General features: G+C 38.5%; 2 protein-coding genes across 5 annotated transcripts in view; both read left to right on the top strand.

Moving 5' to 3' along the window:
- Positions 1–8,013, top strand: part of CPD (carboxypeptidase D) — an 84,363-nt gene extending 76,350 nt beyond the window's left edge. The window contains exons 18-21 of the mRNA XM_066263126.1: positions 49–180; positions 1,546–1,731; positions 2,021–2,120; positions 3,545–8,013. Of these exons, the coding sequence (XP_066119223.1) occupies positions 49–180; positions 1,546–1,731; positions 2,021–2,120; positions 3,545–3,771 (645 nt within the window). The 3' untranslated portion in view covers positions 3,772–8,013. The remainder of the gene's footprint in view (positions 1–48; positions 181–1,545; positions 1,732–2,020; positions 2,121–3,544) is intronic.
- A 6,756-nt stretch (positions 8,014–14,769) lies between these two features.
- GOSR1 (golgi SNAP receptor complex member 1) overlaps positions 14,770–19,446 on the top strand; it is a 48,795-nt gene continuing 44,118 nt past the window's right edge. For 3 of the 4 annotated variants that reach the window (XM_066263124.1, XM_066263125.1, XM_066263122.1), the window contains exons 1-2: positions 14,770–14,884; positions 17,399–17,519. In XM_066263124.1, coding sequence (XP_066119221.1) covers positions 14,854–14,884; positions 17,399–17,519 — 152 coding nt within the window. In that variant the 5' untranslated portion in view covers positions 14,770–14,853. The remainder of the gene's footprint in view (positions 14,885–17,398; positions 17,520–19,446) is intronic. The other variant, XM_066263123.1, reaches the window with a different exon arrangement.

The following is a 19,446-nucleotide window of genomic DNA, read 5'->3' as shown; positions in this document are numbered from 1 at the left end:
TTTTATTTATTAATTGTCCTACATTTGCTTTTGAATTTTATATTCCAGGATTATAGTGTCACCTATGGCCACTGTCCAGAAATCACAGTTTATACAAGCTGCTGCTACTTCCCCAGTGCAGCACAACTCCCTTCCTTGTGGGCAGAAAATAAAAAATCTCTTCTTAGCATGTTGGTGGAGGTGAGTCTTTCCCTTTTAAAAGAAGAAAACTCCCAGGAATATGTTCAATGAAAACCTTTATCAAAACATTTTCTTAAAAAAAAAATTTTTTCTTAATCTTTTACTAAAATATTATTTTATTTTATTTATTTATTTATTTTCTTTCTTTTCATTTTTCTGAAGCTGGAAACAGGGAGAGACAGTCAGACAGACTCCCGCATGCGCCCAACCGGGATCCACCCGGCACGCCCACCAGGGGGCGATGCTCTGCCCATCCTGGGCGTCGCCATGTTGCGACCAGAGCCACTCTAGCGCCTGAGGCAGAGGCCACAGAGCCATGCCCAGCGCCCGGGCCATTTTTGCTCCAATGGAGCCTCGGCTGCGGGAGGGGAAGAGAGAGACAGAGAGGAAAGCACGGCGGAGGGGTGGAGAAGCAAATGGGCGCTTCTCCTGTGTGCCCTGGCCGGGAATCGAACCCGGCTCCTCCGCACACTAGGCCGACGCTCTACCGCTGAGCCAACCGGCCAGGGCCATATTATTTATTTTAAATGTATATAGAAGGAAGAATTTTGTTCAATTTATATTGCCTAACTAGGTACCATGACTTCACATATCTGGAATCTGCTGTAATTTAACCCTGTGAAAATTTGCATGTTCTTTCATTTGAATATCACATAGAGTTAATCGAGACAGTGTACTATGGTGGCAAATCATTAATGTCATCAGAAGGTTTGGTTATAATACTTGTGGCTTTGACTCTATTAAAGTTCTCTTTTCCCTTACTGCTATCTCTATGTCTCTGAAACAGTGCCTGAGTAGCAAACAAGGTCCAAGTTAATGGAGAAGAACAAATGAACCAGTTTTATGGGGATTTTTGTTGTCTTGTTTTTTGGTTTTTTTTTGTATTTTTCTGAAGCTGGAAACGGGGAGAGACAGTCAGACAGACTCCCACATGCGCCCGACCGGGATCCACCCGGCACACCCACCAGGGGCCACGCTCTGCCCACCAGGGGGCGATGCTCTGCCCCTCCGGGGTGTCGCTCTGCCGCGACCAGAGCCACTCTAATGCCTGGGGCAGAGGCCAAGGAGCCATCCCCAGCGCCCGGGCCATCCCGGCTCCAATGGAGCCTCAGCTGCGGGAGGGGAAGAGAGAGACAAAGAGGAAGGGGGGGTGGTGGAGAAGCAAATGGGCACCTCTCCTATGTGCCCTGGCCGGGAATCGAACCCGGGTCCCCTGCATGCCAGGCCGACGCTCTACCGCTGAGCCAACCGGCCAGGGCCTGTTGTCTTGTTTTTGTGTCTCTTGTTTTCGTAATGCCTTATACTATTGCCTGTAGACCATCTGGCATTATGAAAACATAAATTTGGATTTTAAATATTTTTCAGGTTCACAAGGGAGTCCATGGGTTTGTTAAAGATAAGACTGGAAAACCAATCTCTAATGCAGTCATTGTTCTCAATGAAGGAATAAAGGTACACACAAAAGAGGGAGGCTACTTCCATGTCCTATTAGCCCCAGGTGTCCATAACATCAACGCCATTGCGGATGGGTATCAGCAACAACACTCACAGGTAAGAGAGTCAAATTGAGTAGCATCATGTCAATTCTTCTCCTTAACAGTACTTCTATTTATTTTGAAACCCTTGTTAGAAAGCTTGTGAGAAATAAAGAAATAAAAAGTATGATCAACTCTTGATTATGATATTTTGTCTTTCTATCTTTTAGCAATAAAAGGGAAATTTTTATACCATTTTGTATACTTTAAATGACGGTGAATCATTTATTGATTTGCTATAAAGGCTCTGGGACACAATATCCTTAGGTAAACTTTTTCATAATTCTTGTGCTTTATCTTTCTAGGTCTTTGTGCATCATGATGCAGCTAGTTCTGTGGTGATAGTGTTTGACACAGACAATCGGATATTTGGTTTGCCAAGGGAGCTTGTGGTAACTATATCAGGTAAAAAAATTTAAATTTTTAGTAGTTGATGTTAACTAACCAGTTCTGACATTTTAATTTGAGAGTAGATCACTTCTATAATCACCTGAAGTTAGGCATTTTTCTTTTAATGTCTCCTTATCTAAACATGATTTTTCTGAATACTGTTCTCCCATGTTTGCATGGCTTGCCCCCTCAAGCCATGAAAGGCTTTCCTGATCACGCGAACTAAAATAGTACCCTGCCACTATCTCTAACTCACTTGCTTCTGTTATACCACTTATCACTATCTGACATTAGATTTTATATTTATCATCTATTTGTCTATATTCAGTTTTTCCCACTAAAATGTAAGTTCTGAGAAAACAGAGTTTACCTGCATCGCCAGTGCCTAGAACATGATTCACGTGTAATGGGTCTGAATGAAAAGTTGTTGACTCAATGAATGATTTGCTTTATTATTCATTTCTAAGATCATAAGTCCCTTGGACTATGACTTATATTAGTTCTGTTTTACTCTGATTCTGGAAGGAGGAAATTTTTATTTTCTCTAGGATTAATATATGCCATTATTTGAATTACTAAAAGGTTAGAAAAAAATGTGGTAAAACAAATACTATGTTGTATCTTTTGGACATAAAGAGCCTTCATTCTGTGCACCTGAAATCTATAATTTTATTAACCACTATCACCCCCATAAATTCAATAATTTTTTTTAAAGAACCTTGGTTCATTTCTAAGTGCACTTGGATTTGATGCAGTATAACCAAGTTTTATTACGGGTGTGTGGGAGAAAGATCCCCAGTTGAAGGAGAGTAGTATACTGGAAACATGCTCAGATCACAGCACCTGTCATAGACTGTTTAAAATAAAGAGTTCTTAGCTTGACTAAGTGAATCACTTAGTGGTTAGAAACACAAGAGCTAGGATTCAGCCACGGTTTAAATCTGGCTCTGCCACCCATTCGCTGTCATGAATTTAATTTAAATTATTATCTTATTATTTCCTGTTATTAAGTCTCTTATGTTGATAATTTTATGTACAAATCTTAAATTAATGAGGATTTCTAGGTGAGATGAAGATTTACTGGTAAGAAGCCTTTAATAAGTTGCAGAACAGTGGACACAGTTTGATTTCATTGTAGTAAAATAAAAATGTATATACATACACATGCATGAGGAAAAATCTGGAAAATATGCATTAGCGTTGTTAAAAATGATCTTGAGATAACGGGAATGTGAAAATGTGAAGTTCTTGGTTTGGGTTTTTAGTATTTTTGCTATCTGTGTTTTTCTAATTTTGCATGCTATGTACTAGTTGTTTTTAAATACATGAAATAAAAATAAAATAAATGAATCGTATATTATTAAAAGTGCCGTTGTAAGTAGCTGTTTATTTATGTCCTTAAAGTCAAACAGCATTCATGTGGTGGTTGTGTTTGGCAGGTGCAACCATGTCGGCACTGATCCTCACAGCTTGCATTATTTGGTGTATCTGCTCAATCAAGTCTAACAGACACAAGGATGGCTTTCATCGGCTCAGGCAGCATCACGATGAGTATGAAGATGAAATTCGGATGATGTCAACTGGTTCCAAAAAGTCCCTTTTAAGCCATGAATTCCAGGATGAAACAGACACTGAAGAGGAAACATTATATTCTAGCAAGCATTGAAACACACACTATGCATATCTCCCAGCATAAGACCCAAGAAAAATTACAGTTCCTTTTGGGAGACACTACATTAAAGATAGAGACTATTTTGCTTCTTCAAAGAGTTTTGGGAAATTAACTTGATAAATTTGTATTCTCTGTGGATTTGGTTGGCATTTCTGAACTTCCCCTCCTTGAAGTACTCTGACCTTTTTTTGTTTGTTTGTTTGTTTAATCTGCTTTCTATTTATGCAGCAGAGATGGGACAGCCACTTTGTTTCTCCTTTTAATTTAAGATGAGCTGTTTGGAGCTTATGTTATATAACTGCATAAAGTCAACTAGTGGATGGTGTATTTTGCACATCAAGTGTTTCCTAGTGGCTTTAGCCTTTTTTCTTTATTTTAAATGGCCAAAAGAATCCAGGAACATTAAGGCAGGGACAGCAGTCAGAATCTGACATAAAGCTTTAAAACTCAAGGTTTTTTTTAACCTACTGAGGAGTTCTTTTCTCTAGTTATTAAATAGTTGGAGTTTCTCTTATTATTCAGGTTTAATGGAGGCTGAGTTGATTTTTAAATATTTAACATTAGGAAATGAATAAATGGGCATCCACATTTGCTTTCTACCTGCTCCAAGGCTAGATTAGAACTGGTGGCCTGTGCTGTCAGCAGGATTTCACTACCTCTGTGCAAGTCTTAGCAAAGTTTTAAAGATCCATTTTAAGGAAGAACTTGTTGACTTTGTGCTAAAAGATCTAAATGCCTGTTTGGAGCTAAGAGGGAGATCTAGCAAAAGCTATAACTCATGTTGCCTGTCTTTTAACTTGGTAAAAACCCATAGGTGCTGCTGCTTTTATCTGTGAAACACTAGTTATTCTAGGAATACCTGATCTTTAATATTCCCTAAATTTGAATCTTTTTTTTATGTTGTACACTTAGGTTTTCAGATTACCCAGCAATCTACAAGATCTGAATTCTGAAAATATCTGGGAGTGTGGAAGAAACCTACTTGGCACATTCTTAACCTACATTTGAATGTAAAATATCTACACTTCATGCTCTAGCATACTGTTACTGAAATAGCTTGGCCAGTCTAATTCATGTAGATCTCTGCAAGTGGTTGGGTTCTTTGTCCTAATATTTCATTTGACAGTATATCTTTTTTTTTTTTTGTCAACCAATTTTATTAAAAGTTCAGTTGAAAGCATTTAAATATAGCTTTATCCATTTAAAAAAAAAAAAAAGCTACGAACTGCTGTGTGATGTAACGCTGTGGTAAGAAAAGTATCATCTTCACTGCAGGTTGGGTTATTGCAAAGACCTAAAAGATTTGCATTTTATTGTGTCGATAATATCATGCTATTCAATAGAAATGATGCTTTTTGTAAGAATGAGTGTTACCAATGATCTAATGGTTCGATACCTTTGAATGTTTTAATGGTCAGGTTGCTGCTGAACTTGTACAAATCAGGGGATCAAAAAACTTGCTCTCATCTTTTCAAATTGTATTCTATATCCATTAATGTATCAGTCATCTCAAAGCTTTCATGGGGAGTGGTTTACCACTCACGTAAGTCATTCAACCAAATTTTGTGAGGAATGCACCCAAAATGGCTTTATTAGAAAAGATTCAGTTCAGCAGGAATAATGAAGTCATGGCATTTATTAATGAGTATCTTTGATAAATTTGTGTTGTTCAAGATTAAGCCATTCTGGTATTAATCCTGTTATTAACAACTCTAAATTTTGAGTCCTTCCCACCCCATTCTTACCCTACCACATACATAGAGTCTGTGGGGTGCTAATATTTAATGAAATGTATATGATTTAATTTCTAATAATATTTTACATTTTTCTTAAGATGATGTGGTGGTATTGCTCTTTTTAACTTTATTTTTAAGATTGAAAACTTAAAAAACCAACAAAGGGCCTGGCCAGCTCTGCTTGAGACATTGCAGGAAGAAATTAAAGTCGATGTGATAGCCTTTAATTAATTAGGTCTTCACTACAAGATGCCTTTTTTTTTTTTTTTTTACAGAGACAGAGAGTCAGAGAGAGGGATAGACAGGGACAGACAGACAGGAATGGAGAGATGAGAAGCATCAATCATTAGTTTTTCGTTGCACATTGCGACACCTTAGTTGTTCATTGATTGCTTTCTCATATGTGCCTTGACCGCGGGCCTTCAGCAGACCAAGTAACCCCTTGCTCGAGCCAGCGACCTTGGGTCCAAGATGGTGAGCTTTTTGCTCAAGCCAGATGAGCCCTCGCTCAAGCTGGTGACCTCGAGGTCTTGAACCTGGGTCCTCCACATCCCAGGCTGACGCTCTATCCACTGCACCACCACCTGGTCAGGCTACAGAATGCCTTTTAAATTAATTTCTCTCCTGAATTAAATATGTCTTTAACTGTATATCACAGTGGCTGGAATCCATGCCTTTAAGCATGTGTAAGATTTTTTTTTAGAAATGAATGTACAAGTATTTCTTTTCATAATTTTTCCTGGAAAGAAAACCAAATTCTGCTCTAAATCTTTAATCTCGAATGAAATTCTAAATAATGCATTGTTCTGGAAATCAAGGCCTGTCAGCCTGTGTTACCTATTAACATGAATGTACAGGATCATGACTACTAAGACTGTTCTATGCCCTGCTTTTTCTTTTATTTGTGGATCTAATCTAATATTAGACCACATTAACTGCATAAGGCATTGAAGCCATATGGGATGGGGTATGCATATTTTTGGTGTTTCTCCTAGAGACTTTCCATTTCCTTGGGAGTCGTGGAGGCAAGTAAGTATCTCAGTATTATGAAATTTGACCAAATCTGAGTTGTGCCTTTCTTTACTCACAAGGCATGTTTTGTTTTGTTTTGTTCTGTTTGTCCCAGTGATCAGTTGTAAATCTTTTTTCCTCCCAGGTCCTTAATAAAAGGAAAGTGATTGAGTAGGTAATGTTCAAAGTGTCTGCCTGTGTAAATGTACTGATTATGCAGTTCAATAAGATGAACTTAAGTTAATTTCAGGAAGAAAATCCCTTTCATTTTGATGAATTTTGCCGAATATTTGGATAGTGATTGGGATCCCATCCAGTTGAGGAATGCTTGCAATTTTTAATGGAGGGAATTTGCTTTGGGACTTTGTCAGCCTCCAGAAAAAAACAATGTATAGTTGGCCCAGTGTGATTGATTGGTTTACCTTTGGTAACTCACATGAATGGGATTTGCTGAATTGATGAATATTGAACTTAAAGTTAATTATGAGTTGACAAATAAATAAAAGGTAGTGCTTATGCCTGAGCTTATTGTGTTTCTGAGCTAACACCAGGCTACTCAGTAACCGTGACCTGTGCCTCCATTTTCATTCTCAGCAGTAAATAGTTTAATCTTCTTGTTGCTAGAAATGCACTTGTGCCAGGTTTTGTCCCTGCTATATTAAAAGCTTCTTGGGTGTGAGTGCTGTACCTAGTGCCCTATGTTATGATTCTCTGGTGGAATTGTTTTTAACAGAAGCAACTTTATTGTTACTACCAAACAATTCCACTTTGTTTGATGTTCAATGATTTTTCTATCTAGCAACTTTTTGATAACTTTCTTGAGTTTCTGATTTGTTTTAATTAAAACAGATTTTTGGGGGGTGATTAGAGTCCTTGACTAGTGTCAACTGAACTTGGATTTATAATTCATGAATAAATGTCTCCCAACAACCATTTCTTCTATGTTTTAGTAATAATTAATACTCCACTTGATTTTCAGAGTATTGTCCACATTGATTTTGATTTGACAGAATATAATGAAATTTGAAAGTAGGCTACCATTTTGAGGCCACTGGACATAAATTATGTAATATGTATGATGATGACCTTTATAAATGGTGTAACATGAGTGTTTTAGCTACATTCTGTGCTGGCCATGCTGCAGATTTTTTGGAAGTATGACATGATGTTTTTTTAAGCTCAGATTAAAAATCAGTTTTTCACCTCTTCATTTTCCTTAGAGTGACATTCCCCAGCTCCAGAAAAATCTATAGCTATCTATCTATATGAGGTGCCTAACACTCATTCATCTCAAGTGCTTCAGTCTTTGGTTTCTTTCATGCACTGTGCCTTCAAAATGAAATTTTTAAAAGGGACTATAAACTAAGTTGAATCCTAGTTTTAAAAAGTTAATCTGTGTAATTTATGTGAAATCTAACTGTAATGAGGTCCTTTCTGTTTTTTATATGTAAACAGATCTAATCCTGTATAAAAGTTATTTTATGATGTTTGTCTTTGTGTTTTGTCTCATAATCTCTTTTCAAAAGCAATAGACCAGAAAAAATTATTGTTCCAATTTGAAAGTTTATGCTTAGTTTTTCTACCCCTACTAGGAGAAAAATAAGACAAGACTAGGAATGTAGGGTGTAAACTACATAGGGTGTCTGTCTGAAATTGACTCAAAACAAAAATGTGTTTCAGAAATATATTATATAGTAGCCACATTTCTCCTTTCTGTTTGTAGCTTGACTGGATTGATTTCTGTCCAATTACTCTACAATGAACACCATAGAATGGGCCATTGAAAGGTTTAAGTACCCATTTTAAACTTGTTTGCTAAAATTTTGGTCCTTTTTACAGAGGAGTTCAGAATAATTTATCCTGGCAATTCTTGGCATAGTGGAGATGAGTTCATTTTACAATACTTTGTTGATACTGCTGCTCTAGTAAGAATTGGGAAGCAAAGTTAAATGAGAAACATGAGCTCTGCTGACAAGGAACTCCAGACCAGAAAAATAGAAATAGAAATAGCTGTATTTCTGTAGTGACTGGTTCCTCTGAAAAGAAAGTCTGCTCTAGAAGTATAGCATAGAGATTTGAGCATGGACTTCTATGACTGATTCTTGGCTCTGCCACTTGCTCCCTACGAGACTTTGTTTTTGTACAAGTTTCTTAACATGCTCCAAGTCTCAATCTCTGTACTGTACTAGCTAAGGAGTCATTTCTGATAGGATTGTAATGGGAACAAGTGAAATAATGTTAGCAAAAGGCCCAACATTGATTTGACTCATGATTGAGTAACTGTGGTGACCAGCATTATTTGCTGTTTTCTGCTCCCTTTGAAAGTTCTTCTTCAAATATGTGAACAAAGGATCTGTTTAACAGGTGACCTTAATCTAGAAAAAGTCCCTAGACATAAATACTAAAAAACAAAACAACTTTGAATTCCATTATGTGATTCCATAGATTGTCTGTAGCATAGCAGAAAAGTTGTAAAAATTGTGCCAAATGCCTTATATTTGTCTATAAATAAAATTAGGTGTATTTATGCTTATTCAGTGGAAACAGCCTTACTTAACTGCTACGTGGAGTCAGGATAGTGAGGATGGTTCCTTGTTCCACAATATCTGAAATGTTTTCCTGAATTTTTGATAGGATTTTTCTCATAACTGAATCAGGACCCTTTTGATTTGTATCATGAACAGTACTCTGATTATGCTCAAGTTTTCAGATTTCTAGAAGCTGTTTTCAGCAAACAGGAATGCTCAGTGCTAAGACACTACTCATTCTCTTTTTTAGTTAAATTGCCGATGATTCTATGGTATTTATTACACCTCAGATAAATACCTCATTATTTATTACAATTTTAAAGTAATCAAATCAGCATATAAAATCCAATTTTAACTTTAATATTATAATGTCCACTTTAGTCAGTAGAATGTTCAAAGAAAGCATATTATTTCTTTGGCATTTTGGCTGGAGTTGGATGGAATCCTATTCTCTATTACTGTGTAACAAATGTAGATGAGGCAAGCAAGAATTGGAATAGAAAGGTATTCAAGCTTAGAGGCCAGCCTGTAAGAAGTTTGAAGACAGGAGGGTGAGAAGATTGATTAGATTGAAATTTTTGGTTTCTGTAAGTGGGAATACTACGTTGAGACAGATGCCTCATTAGAAGCAATATAGTTAAAGCTGTAGGTAGAAAATAAAAGTAGGTGGAGAAATTTTAAATGGAACATGCAGAGATTGCAGATTAAATAAAAATTGTTGTGGATTATATTTTGTGTTTGTCATGGAGGTTGAGCCAAAATGAAGGGGTCATGGGGAAGGTTTATAACTTTTTGTCATATACTGTATGGTTTCTAGCAGAGGTTCTCAAGGTCAAACAGGCTTTTGATTTTGTGCTTGAAATATATGAGGTGTCTAGAGAATTGATCTTTAGGGAATGGGATAGATGGGGAGTAGACTGATAATGGTAATGGCTGAATTGGACAACTGCGGGATTAAAAAATAATTTTGGAATTTTTGATTTGCCAAATAGTTGCAAAGATAATATGAGTTGGCTGCTGAGTTATTTGAAGACTGTGGGCGTTGGGAGGGCAAAAGAGAAAGGACTGTATATACAGTTTTCTATTCAGGAGGACTTGAATAGAACACATTTGATAGGGACTAGGAATAGGAAACATGTCTAGAACTGAGCCAGATATGCACAGCCTAGGTGGTCCACATGTTAAGCCATATAGGACTACTTCTAGGTGACTGAGTTAAACTCATATCTTCTTTAGTAGAAGGTATCTCCATTCTAGATTTGGAGGAGACTACAATTTTTTAAGGGCACTGACCAAATACAGACAAAGATAACCAAGCATATAGAGAAATAAGACACCACCAGTAAAAAAGCAGACAAAGTCCTACACCAGTTTCAGATGTTGACCTTGTAAAACAAATATACTTACTGTTTTCAAAGAAATAAAAGATAAGTCCGAGACTATCACAGAAAACTATAAAACAATAGAGCTTTCAGAAATAAAAGTACAGAAACTAAAGTTAAATGGATCATTGTGATGGCAGATTGGGCACAGAAGCAGTGAACTAGAAGGACAGATCTATAGAAATTCCCTTATGCAGCACAAAGACTAAAAGGCAGAAAATACAAAGGAGAGGGTAAAAATGTGACTTTAACATAAGACTAATACATGTTAGATCACTGTCATATTTTAAAGAAACTCAATCCAAGCAAAATAAATAAATAAATAAACATCCACATTTAAACACATCAGGGAAACTGCTGAGCACCAAAGACAAAGAGAAAAAAATGAAATTCAAGCCCTAGCCGGTAGCTTAATTGATTCGCGTCAACTTTTTTTTTTTTTTCCTTAAATGAGAAGCGAGGAGGTAGAGTGACAGACTCCCACATGCACCCCTACTAGGATCCACCTGGCAAGCCCCCTTACTGGGTTAACACTCTGCCCATCTAGGGCCTTTGCTCCATTGCTCGGCAACCAAACTATTTGAGAGTCTTTCCTCCATGGAAAGGCCATGAAGCCATCCTCAGTGCCTGGGCCCAACTTGCTCCAACCGAGCCATAGCTACAGGAGAGGAAGAGAGAGAGAGAGAGAGAGTTAGAAGTGAGAGGGAGAAGGATGGAGAAGCAGATGGTCTCTTCTCTTGTGTGCCCTGATCGGGAGTGAAACCCAGGATGTTCATACACTGAGCCAACGTTCTACCATTGAGCCAAGTGGCCAGGGCCTTGAGTGTCATCTTGATATGCCAAGATTGTGGGATTCACCCCCAGTCAGGGCACATACAGAAATCAACCAATGCATAAATAAGTGAAATGACATATCAATGTTTCTCTCTCAAATCAATAAAATAAATTTTAAAAAATTAAGTTCAAAGAATTAGCAGAGGTTCAACTCACTTCCAACAATGGAAACCAAAATACAGTGAAATGATACCTTGAAAGTGCTGGGGAAAATACTTTCAACACAATTTTATATTAAATATCTTTCAAGCATGAAGGTGAACTTCTAGGTAGGTGAAAACATTGGTGGCAACATAAGCTACCTGTTTCCCAATATTTCATTGCAAAATAATGCTAAAAACCAGAAGGGAAAAGTAACTCTATTCAAAAACCACACTCTCAGTAGAACCTGAAGTCAGAATTCTGAAACATCATACTGAGTAAAATGAGAAAGATCACCAAATATCGGCTTGAACTCCCATATACCTGCTCAGCTCCACTCCAGTGCACAGCTTTGTGGCAAGAAGGCAGACAGGTAAACTGCAAGAAGAGGGACACCAGGGAAAGGGCTTAAAGCTGGTCTAAAACGACTACCAGAAAGAGTATCTCCACCGTAAGTCTGAATGATCTAAACATCGTGTCCATGCAGATTAGGGCACAAAACTCTGGAAGGGGATTCAAAGTGAGCACAATTTAAAGAGGCAGGCATGATTTAAAGGGGTAATCTTTGAAACATAGCTTCTAGTGAAGGAAAAAAGTGAAAAAGAATGAAACACCTTTTGACTATTAGGTAATAAAAGAGAAAAAGCAAAAGAAATTTTAGATCCCTGCAAGAGAAATGAACTGCAAAACAAGTACTTACAATTCCACGTACCACCAAAACAAAAATCCTGCTCAAGTACTTAAACTTTGCTATAGTGACAGAAGAGATGTGGCTTGCAGCCACAAGCCCTGAAAATATAAATAACACATGAATATTGACAAGGAAGAAGCAAATTTGTTTTTACTGGTAGATATGATTGTGTATGTGGAAAATACAAAATAATCTACAGATAAATTAGAAATAAGATAATTTAGTTCTACGTCCAGCTATGTGTGAATTGGATTGAAACAGAAAGACCTTCTCATCAAGAGCAATTAGAAAAACTGGATTAAAACATAAAAACGGAAGGACTGGAGAACTACTAAAGTAACAAAGACTGATGGGGTCTAGACCAGGGGTCCCCAAACTTTTTACACAGGGGGCCATTCACTGTCCCTCAGACCGTTGGAGGGCCGGACTATAAAAAAACTATGAACAAATCCCTGTGCACACTACACATATCTTATTTTAAAGTAAAAAAAACAAAATGGGAATGAATACAATATTTAAAATAGAGAACAAGTAAATTTAAATCAACAAACTGACCAGTATTTCAATGGGAACTATGCTTCTCTCACTGACCACCAATGAAAGAGGTGCCCCTTCTGGGTGTGCAGCGGGGGCCGGATAAATGGCCTCACGGGGCCGCATGCGGCCCGCGGGCCGTAGTTTGGGGACCCCTGGCTAGACCCTAGAGCAAAGGGAGTTCAGGGGTGAACATAATAAAGTTTTCACCTTGAGGCATTTATTGATTCATAAGTAGTGACTAAAAGAGACACCTGGCAGCAGATAGGGTAGGCAGTTAGTGGAGAACCCAAGCAGAAGCTTTAGGCAATATCAGTGGGATGGAAAATATGAGTTCAGCACCTATCAAGGAAAAGGGCACTGATCAATAGATGAGTGGTTAAAAAAAAGCTGTATTTGTGTAATGGAACACTATGCAGCCATAAAAAAGAAGGAAATCTTTTGCAACATCATGAATGGACCTGGAGAGCATTGTGCTAAGTGAAATAAGCCAGTCAGAGCAAAGCAAGTACATATGATTTTGCTCATATGTGGAATCTAATGAACAAAATGAATTAACAAGAAAAATAGAGACAGATTCAGAGAGCAGGCTGATAGCTGTCAGGTGAGGGGCTGGGTGAGGGTGGTGAAGGGATTGAGCTGAAAAAAAGGACAACCTTCCTCCCAGTGCACGCAGACAACAGTGTAATTGCTGGGGGTCTGGGGAGATGGAGGACGGTCTAGGGAGGATAAAGGGTGATGGACAAAAACTTGACTTGAGGGTGAGGTGAACACACAATGCAGTGTACAGAGATATGTTATAGAATTGGGCACCTGACACCTACATAATTAACCAGTGTCACCCCAATAAATTCAATTTTTTTTAAAAAAAAAAGGAAGAAGGCACTGGTCAACAGACTTTCACTTAGGACACATAACTGGTTATACATGAGAAGTAAGGGCTCATTAGAAACAGACCAATTTGTACAAAAGTACAATTTCACTTGGTCTTAGTCCCATTCCCTTACTGGTGTAAGCTTATGTGCCCCTACCTGAACTACCTATAAGAAATAGCAGTACACTCTCTCTGGAGGATGATTTCATCTGAAGCCTCAAACGATTGCTACAAATGTTAACCTATAATGTATAGCATCCAAACAAAAGTTACTTTGATTATCAAAAAACAGTATCAAATAGTGAAAGATCAAGAAAAAAATAGGGCCCTAGCGGGTTGGTTCAGTGGATAGAGCGTTGGCCCGGTGAGTGGATGTCCCAGGTTCCATCCCTGGTCAGGGCACACAGGAGAAGTGTCCCTCTGCTTCTCTTTCCTCTCGCAGCAGTGGCTTGATTGGTTCTAGATGAGGTTTGCCAGGTGGATCCCTGCCCAGGCTCATGAGGGAGTCTATCTCCCCTCCTCTCATTTAAAAAAAAGAAAATAAGAGAAAATAAAATAGGAACAATCCCATAGGAGTTACAGATTTTTTCAGTTATCAGTCAGAAACTAATGTTGATGAATAAGTTCAAGAAAGTAGAAGGCAAGATGAAGAATTTTAGCAGATAATTTAAATCAATTAAGTGGAGGCTTTTTGATTTCTATTTCTCCCACTATACACAAATCCTCTCACTATTATCACGTTAATTGTTAACTTTTTACTATATATACTATGCCTGCCTTTGTTAAGTGTGTGTCTATTCCTTTTACTTTTTATCCAGTCCCAGAGATTCCCACCCCCAGCCCTTTGCTTTCTCCTACCTCCCTGAATTATCATCACAAGTGGAGTTCTTGTAATCGCCTTGTCTTCGCCTTTGATTCTGATGTCTAAAGTAAGTGGTAAAGCTGCCATTTTATGGAGCATTTTCTCAACCCTTGAGACTTTACTTCCCAGCAATTATCTTCAGTTTGGCTCAAATAAGCTCATAAAAATTCTCTATAGTTTTGAATGATTCTTAGTTTGACATGGAGATATAGCTCAATTGAGGGCGATGATGCCGTCATGAAACCTTGGAGTGCCGAAAAGTTTGAACACCAGAAAGACAGGGAGAGTCAAGATGCCAATTCTGACTTTTTCAGTCTGGCTACTCAGAAGGTGTAAAATAGCAAACTGATCGCCAGGTGGCGGTGTCTGTGGAAGCTCGCGTATCCCATCGGCCTTGGCGTCAGGGCGGAAGAACATGCGGAGGTAACTCTCTGGCTCGCACTACCTCTATTCTCCTGTCCAGACTGACGTTGGACAACAAAGATGGCGACAGGAACCAGCAATTACTGGGAAGGTAAGGGCGAGGCCTCGGGGAGGGTCTCGCCTAAGGCCAGAGGGGCTGAGTGAGGACGGTTCCTGGGCAAGGCGGCCTAGGAAAGAGCCTGGCCTCCGGAGCGGCCGAGCCAAGGGGCAGCGCTGTCTGGTGGGAGGCTCGGGGCCTGGGGGCGGAGGAGACCGCACGCTCCGGGGCAGGGGGCTGTCCTGAGAGGCAGTGGGACCTGGGGCAGGGGTGGGACAGAGGGGGCTGAGCGGGAATGGAGAGGAAGATGGGCGTGAATCGACCGGGGAGAACGAGGTTGAGAGGGTAGCGGAACTCGAACGAAGAGGCTTGGGGTGTGAACTCAGAGGAAACGAGTGTGGGGCGAGAACAGATCGAGCCCGGGAGACCGGAGGAGCCAGCGCCTGTCTAGACAATTGAGCAGGAAAAGGGAAAAGAGGAACCTGTCCGTCCGGTCCGTCCAGGGGAAGTGGTGTGAGCGGAAGGCTTCCTGCGGGTCGGCTTGGCGGCTTCAGGCTGGGACTTCGAGGGTTGGCTGTCGAGTCGCGTTGGATGCAGAGGGAACTTCACCCCTCTGCTCCGGAGATCCATTTTGTTCAACGAAAGAAAGTTGAGAAAACTAGTGTGAACTATAATTGTTGCATTTGCTGTATCTCTTCTACAAAAAAATAAAATAAAAAATTTTTAAAAATCATCTTGTGCTTTGACAAGTACGTTTATTTAATTCATGAAAGATATGATTGGATAAAGTGGGCTCATGTAAAACTCATTTCCTGGACCGTGATGGTAACAAAGACAAGAGATGGCTCACCTTTTTTCACCTTTTTTCTTTCCAGTGCCTATTAGCTTCACTGCAACATAGAAACTCTTCTCCGAATCCTTTTTTCCCTTTTAACCTATTTTCTGTTGCTACCCTCTGAAGCCTCTGGAAATCACCACAAATAACAGTATTGGCACAATCAGCCACTAAGATACTTAATTTCTAAGTTCATCTGTAACTTGCCTGTCATACTTTGAAAATTATTTTACTTGATGTTTTCTACTGGAGAAGACAGTTCTAATTACAGTGAAGTGGGCTTATAGTTTAAAACGTATTAAAAATGACTATTTGAAAGGTGTGTGTTTTACTAGCTAGAAAATACTTTTAAATTATATAGAAGTAGCTATTGGTATCTTTAATACTAGTTATTAGGCTGTAGTTCTTTGAAGCACCATGCTGTAATAGTTGTAGCAGCTTATTGACAACCAACTGTGCACCAGGTGCTTTAAATACATGATTTCTAAAGCATGGAAAAACCTTGTAGGTAAAGGTTTAGAAAACGAAGAGCTGAGGCTCTTAGGTTAAGTAGATTGTCAATAAATCTCAGAGCCGGTTCTCAGAATCTCAGAATTTAGCTGAGCTGAGGTTCTGAGATTTGCTTTCTGGCAAAAAATGCTCCACTGTTTTCTGCTGCTTCCTACTTCTGGCTGCTGATGAGTATATTGGAATAATATGTAGTCCATGTTACTGAAAGATGAGATCCTTACACAATTCAGTCCTTTCATTTAGACCTCCCTTCACCATGAATGAGATTATTTACATCTAGATGAGGGGTTTTGGCCTGCCGCTTCCCTCTCTCGACCACTTAGATGCCAAACTTACACCAATTTCTTTGCTGTCTTGTTTGCTTCTGTTTTTTTTTTTTTTTAAAGCTTATGCTGCTATTTTTGTCATAGATTTGCCCTGTTAGTAGCATATTATATTGTTAATTTTATCGTCTCTAAATTTGAATAAGTTTATTGAAGGTAATTTTTTAATCTTTGTCAATGATTAGTTTTTATTTACGGTCAATCTTTAAGTCATTTTATTATTAAGAATTGCATAAGCTTAATAAAGTTTTGGGACATAAAGAGATAGGAAAATCCCTGTTAAAAAGTGATGGTTTGCCTGACCTGTGCTGGCGCAGTGGATGGGGCGTCAACTTGGAAATGCTGAGGTCGCCGGTTTGAAGCCCTGGGTTTGCCTGGTCAAGGCACATGGGAATTGATGCTTCCAGCTCCTCCCCCCTTCTCTCTCGCTGTCTCTCCCTCTCCTCTCAAAAATGAATAAATAAAAAATAAAATAAAATAAAAAAGTGATGGTTTATTTTTTTATAAAGTTAGGTGGTAAATTAATATAATGCTGGTCGTAAACCATAGTCAGTTTCTTTGATTTGTATTTTATTTTCCTTTGAATTACAAAATTTATTTATTGCTATAGGAATAATTTCAGGGATGCTAGAATAACATTTGTTGTATAACTGTTTTGGGAGATAAAGCTGTAAGTTGACACCCTCTCTCCTTTTTGCCCCACCTAAAGTTTAAAATGTGAGTTTGCTTTGCTGGGTAGGTACATCTTTGGTTCCTTCCTTTTAAAACTTTTCTTTATTGAACCTAGCTCACTATCTAATCATTTTCATAGTTTGTTTTCTTTAGAATAGTTTTGTGAGTTTTATGTCCACTCATGTATTTTTTTGTGTCTAATTATTTGCTTTTATAATTTTGTTAAAGATCTCAGGAAACAGGCTCGACAGCTGGAAAATGAACTTGACCTGAAATTAGTTTCCTTCAGTAAACTATGTACAAGTTACAGTCACAGCAGTGCCCGAGATGGAAGACGCGACAGGTATAGGTACTACCAGATTCTCTCTCTTACGTCTTTAACTATGTCATGTTTTTAAAGCATTAAAAAAATAAAATAAATACATATCTTGTAATTTGTTCTATTAGTGAAATTTTGGTACTTTTATGTTACTGTTTGTTTTTAGTGATTTATAAAAATTCTTAACTCTTGAGAGTAGCATTTATTTGGGATCCTTATGCAAAGATGTGGCAGTGTCAGGAGGAAAATGCTAAAGCTTTATAATGAGCTAGTGTCAAACAAGTTTCTAGGTTAGTGAGTTTAAGAATATGTGGTTGATTATCCCCATTGTATTGATTTTCCCCCTCCTTTTCTTTACGTGAGAAGAGGGGAGATAGACTCCTGCATGCATCCTGACCAGGATCCACCCAGCAACCCATCTGGGGTCGATGCTCAAATCAACTGAGCTATCCTCAGTGCCTGAGGCCCACGCTTGGACCAGCCAAGCTATCTTCAGTGCCCCATGCTGATGTTTGAACCAATCAAGCCATTGGCCTGTGAGAGGGGAAGAGAGAGAGAAAAGAGAGGTGGGGAGGGGGGGAGAAGCAGATGGTCACTTCTCATGTGTGCCCTAACCAGGGATCAGACCCAGGACGTCTGCGTGCCAGGCGACACTCCATCTACTGAGCCAACCAGGGCCCCCATCGTATTTCTTTTATCTTCTTAATGCTAAATGGATGTGAAGAACTACCCAAATCTTAAGTGTACATACTGCTAATCTGCAGTTTTAGAATAAAGCTAATGTAATATGTATTTTGGCTATTAATCATCCAAGCTATTTTTAATTTAGGTTTCTTTATGAGGAACCACTATCCAGTATTTTTCAACCACTGGTCTACAGACTGGTCCATCAGAAATTTCATACCAGTCTGCAAAAGAGACTGATGGTTTGTGAGGATTATAGACCCAATGATCTTAGCCCAATTCACTTATGCTTAGGGTGATTTCTATTAATCATCCAAGCTATTTTTAATTTAGGTTTCTTTATGAGGAACCACTATACCAGTATTTTTCAACTACCGGTCTACAGACTGGTCCATCAAAAATTTCATACCAGTCTGCAAAAGAGACTGATGGTTTGTGAAGATTATAGACCCAATGATCTTAGCCAAATTCACTTATGCTTAGGGTGATTTCTGCCTTCATGGTCCCTGAAATAATTCTATTTTCATCGGATCCCAAGTGTAAAAAGGTTTAAAACCACTGTAGTGTACTACTATATTAACGTTGGTTAATAACATTATATAAGCTTGAGGTGCACAACATTGTAATTTGATGCCTGTCACCATACGTTTGACTCCCTTTGCCCATGTTTGCCCTTCTGCTCTCCTTTCCTTCAGCTAGTCACCCATCTGCTATCTGTAGCTATGAGGTCTTTTTGGTTTGTTTTGTTGGTTGGTTTGTTTCCTTTTTTGTTTTTTATTCCACATACAGGTTTTTGTCCTTTTTAGTCTGACATTTCACTTAGCATAATTTTCTCAAGGGCAGTAGTCCGTCTTTTTCATGGCTGAGTACTATTCCATTGCAGGTATATACCACATCTTCTTTATCCATTTATTCATCGATGGACATTTATATTATAAATAATGCTGCAGTGGACAAAGAGGTGGCTATATCTTTTCAAATTAGTGTTTTCATATTCTTTAGTTAAGTATCCAGAAGAGGAATTGCTGGATCATGTGGTAGCTCTATTGGAAAATGTATTTTTATCTTTGAATCTTTTGTTCACTTTAGGCCATTTACTTGTTTCAAAAATTTTAGGAAGCATTTAAGACATGTAGAAAGGTATAAAAAATAATATAGTGGGTCCTCATGTGCTTGTCTTCCACTTAAATAATGTTTACCAATTCAGTTGAAGACCCTGATGACATCCATTTTTTTCCATCCTCAATATCATCATATAGGCCCTGGCCGGTTG

Source organism: Saccopteryx bilineata, chromosome 2 (assembly GCF_036850765.1).
Source record: "Saccopteryx bilineata isolate mSacBil1 chromosome 2, mSacBil1_pri_phased_curated, whole genome shotgun sequence".
Taxonomy (NCBI): domain Eukaryota; kingdom Metazoa; phylum Chordata; class Mammalia; order Chiroptera; family Emballonuridae; genus Saccopteryx; species Saccopteryx bilineata.
This window is presented reverse-complemented; position numbering and strand designations above follow the sequence as displayed.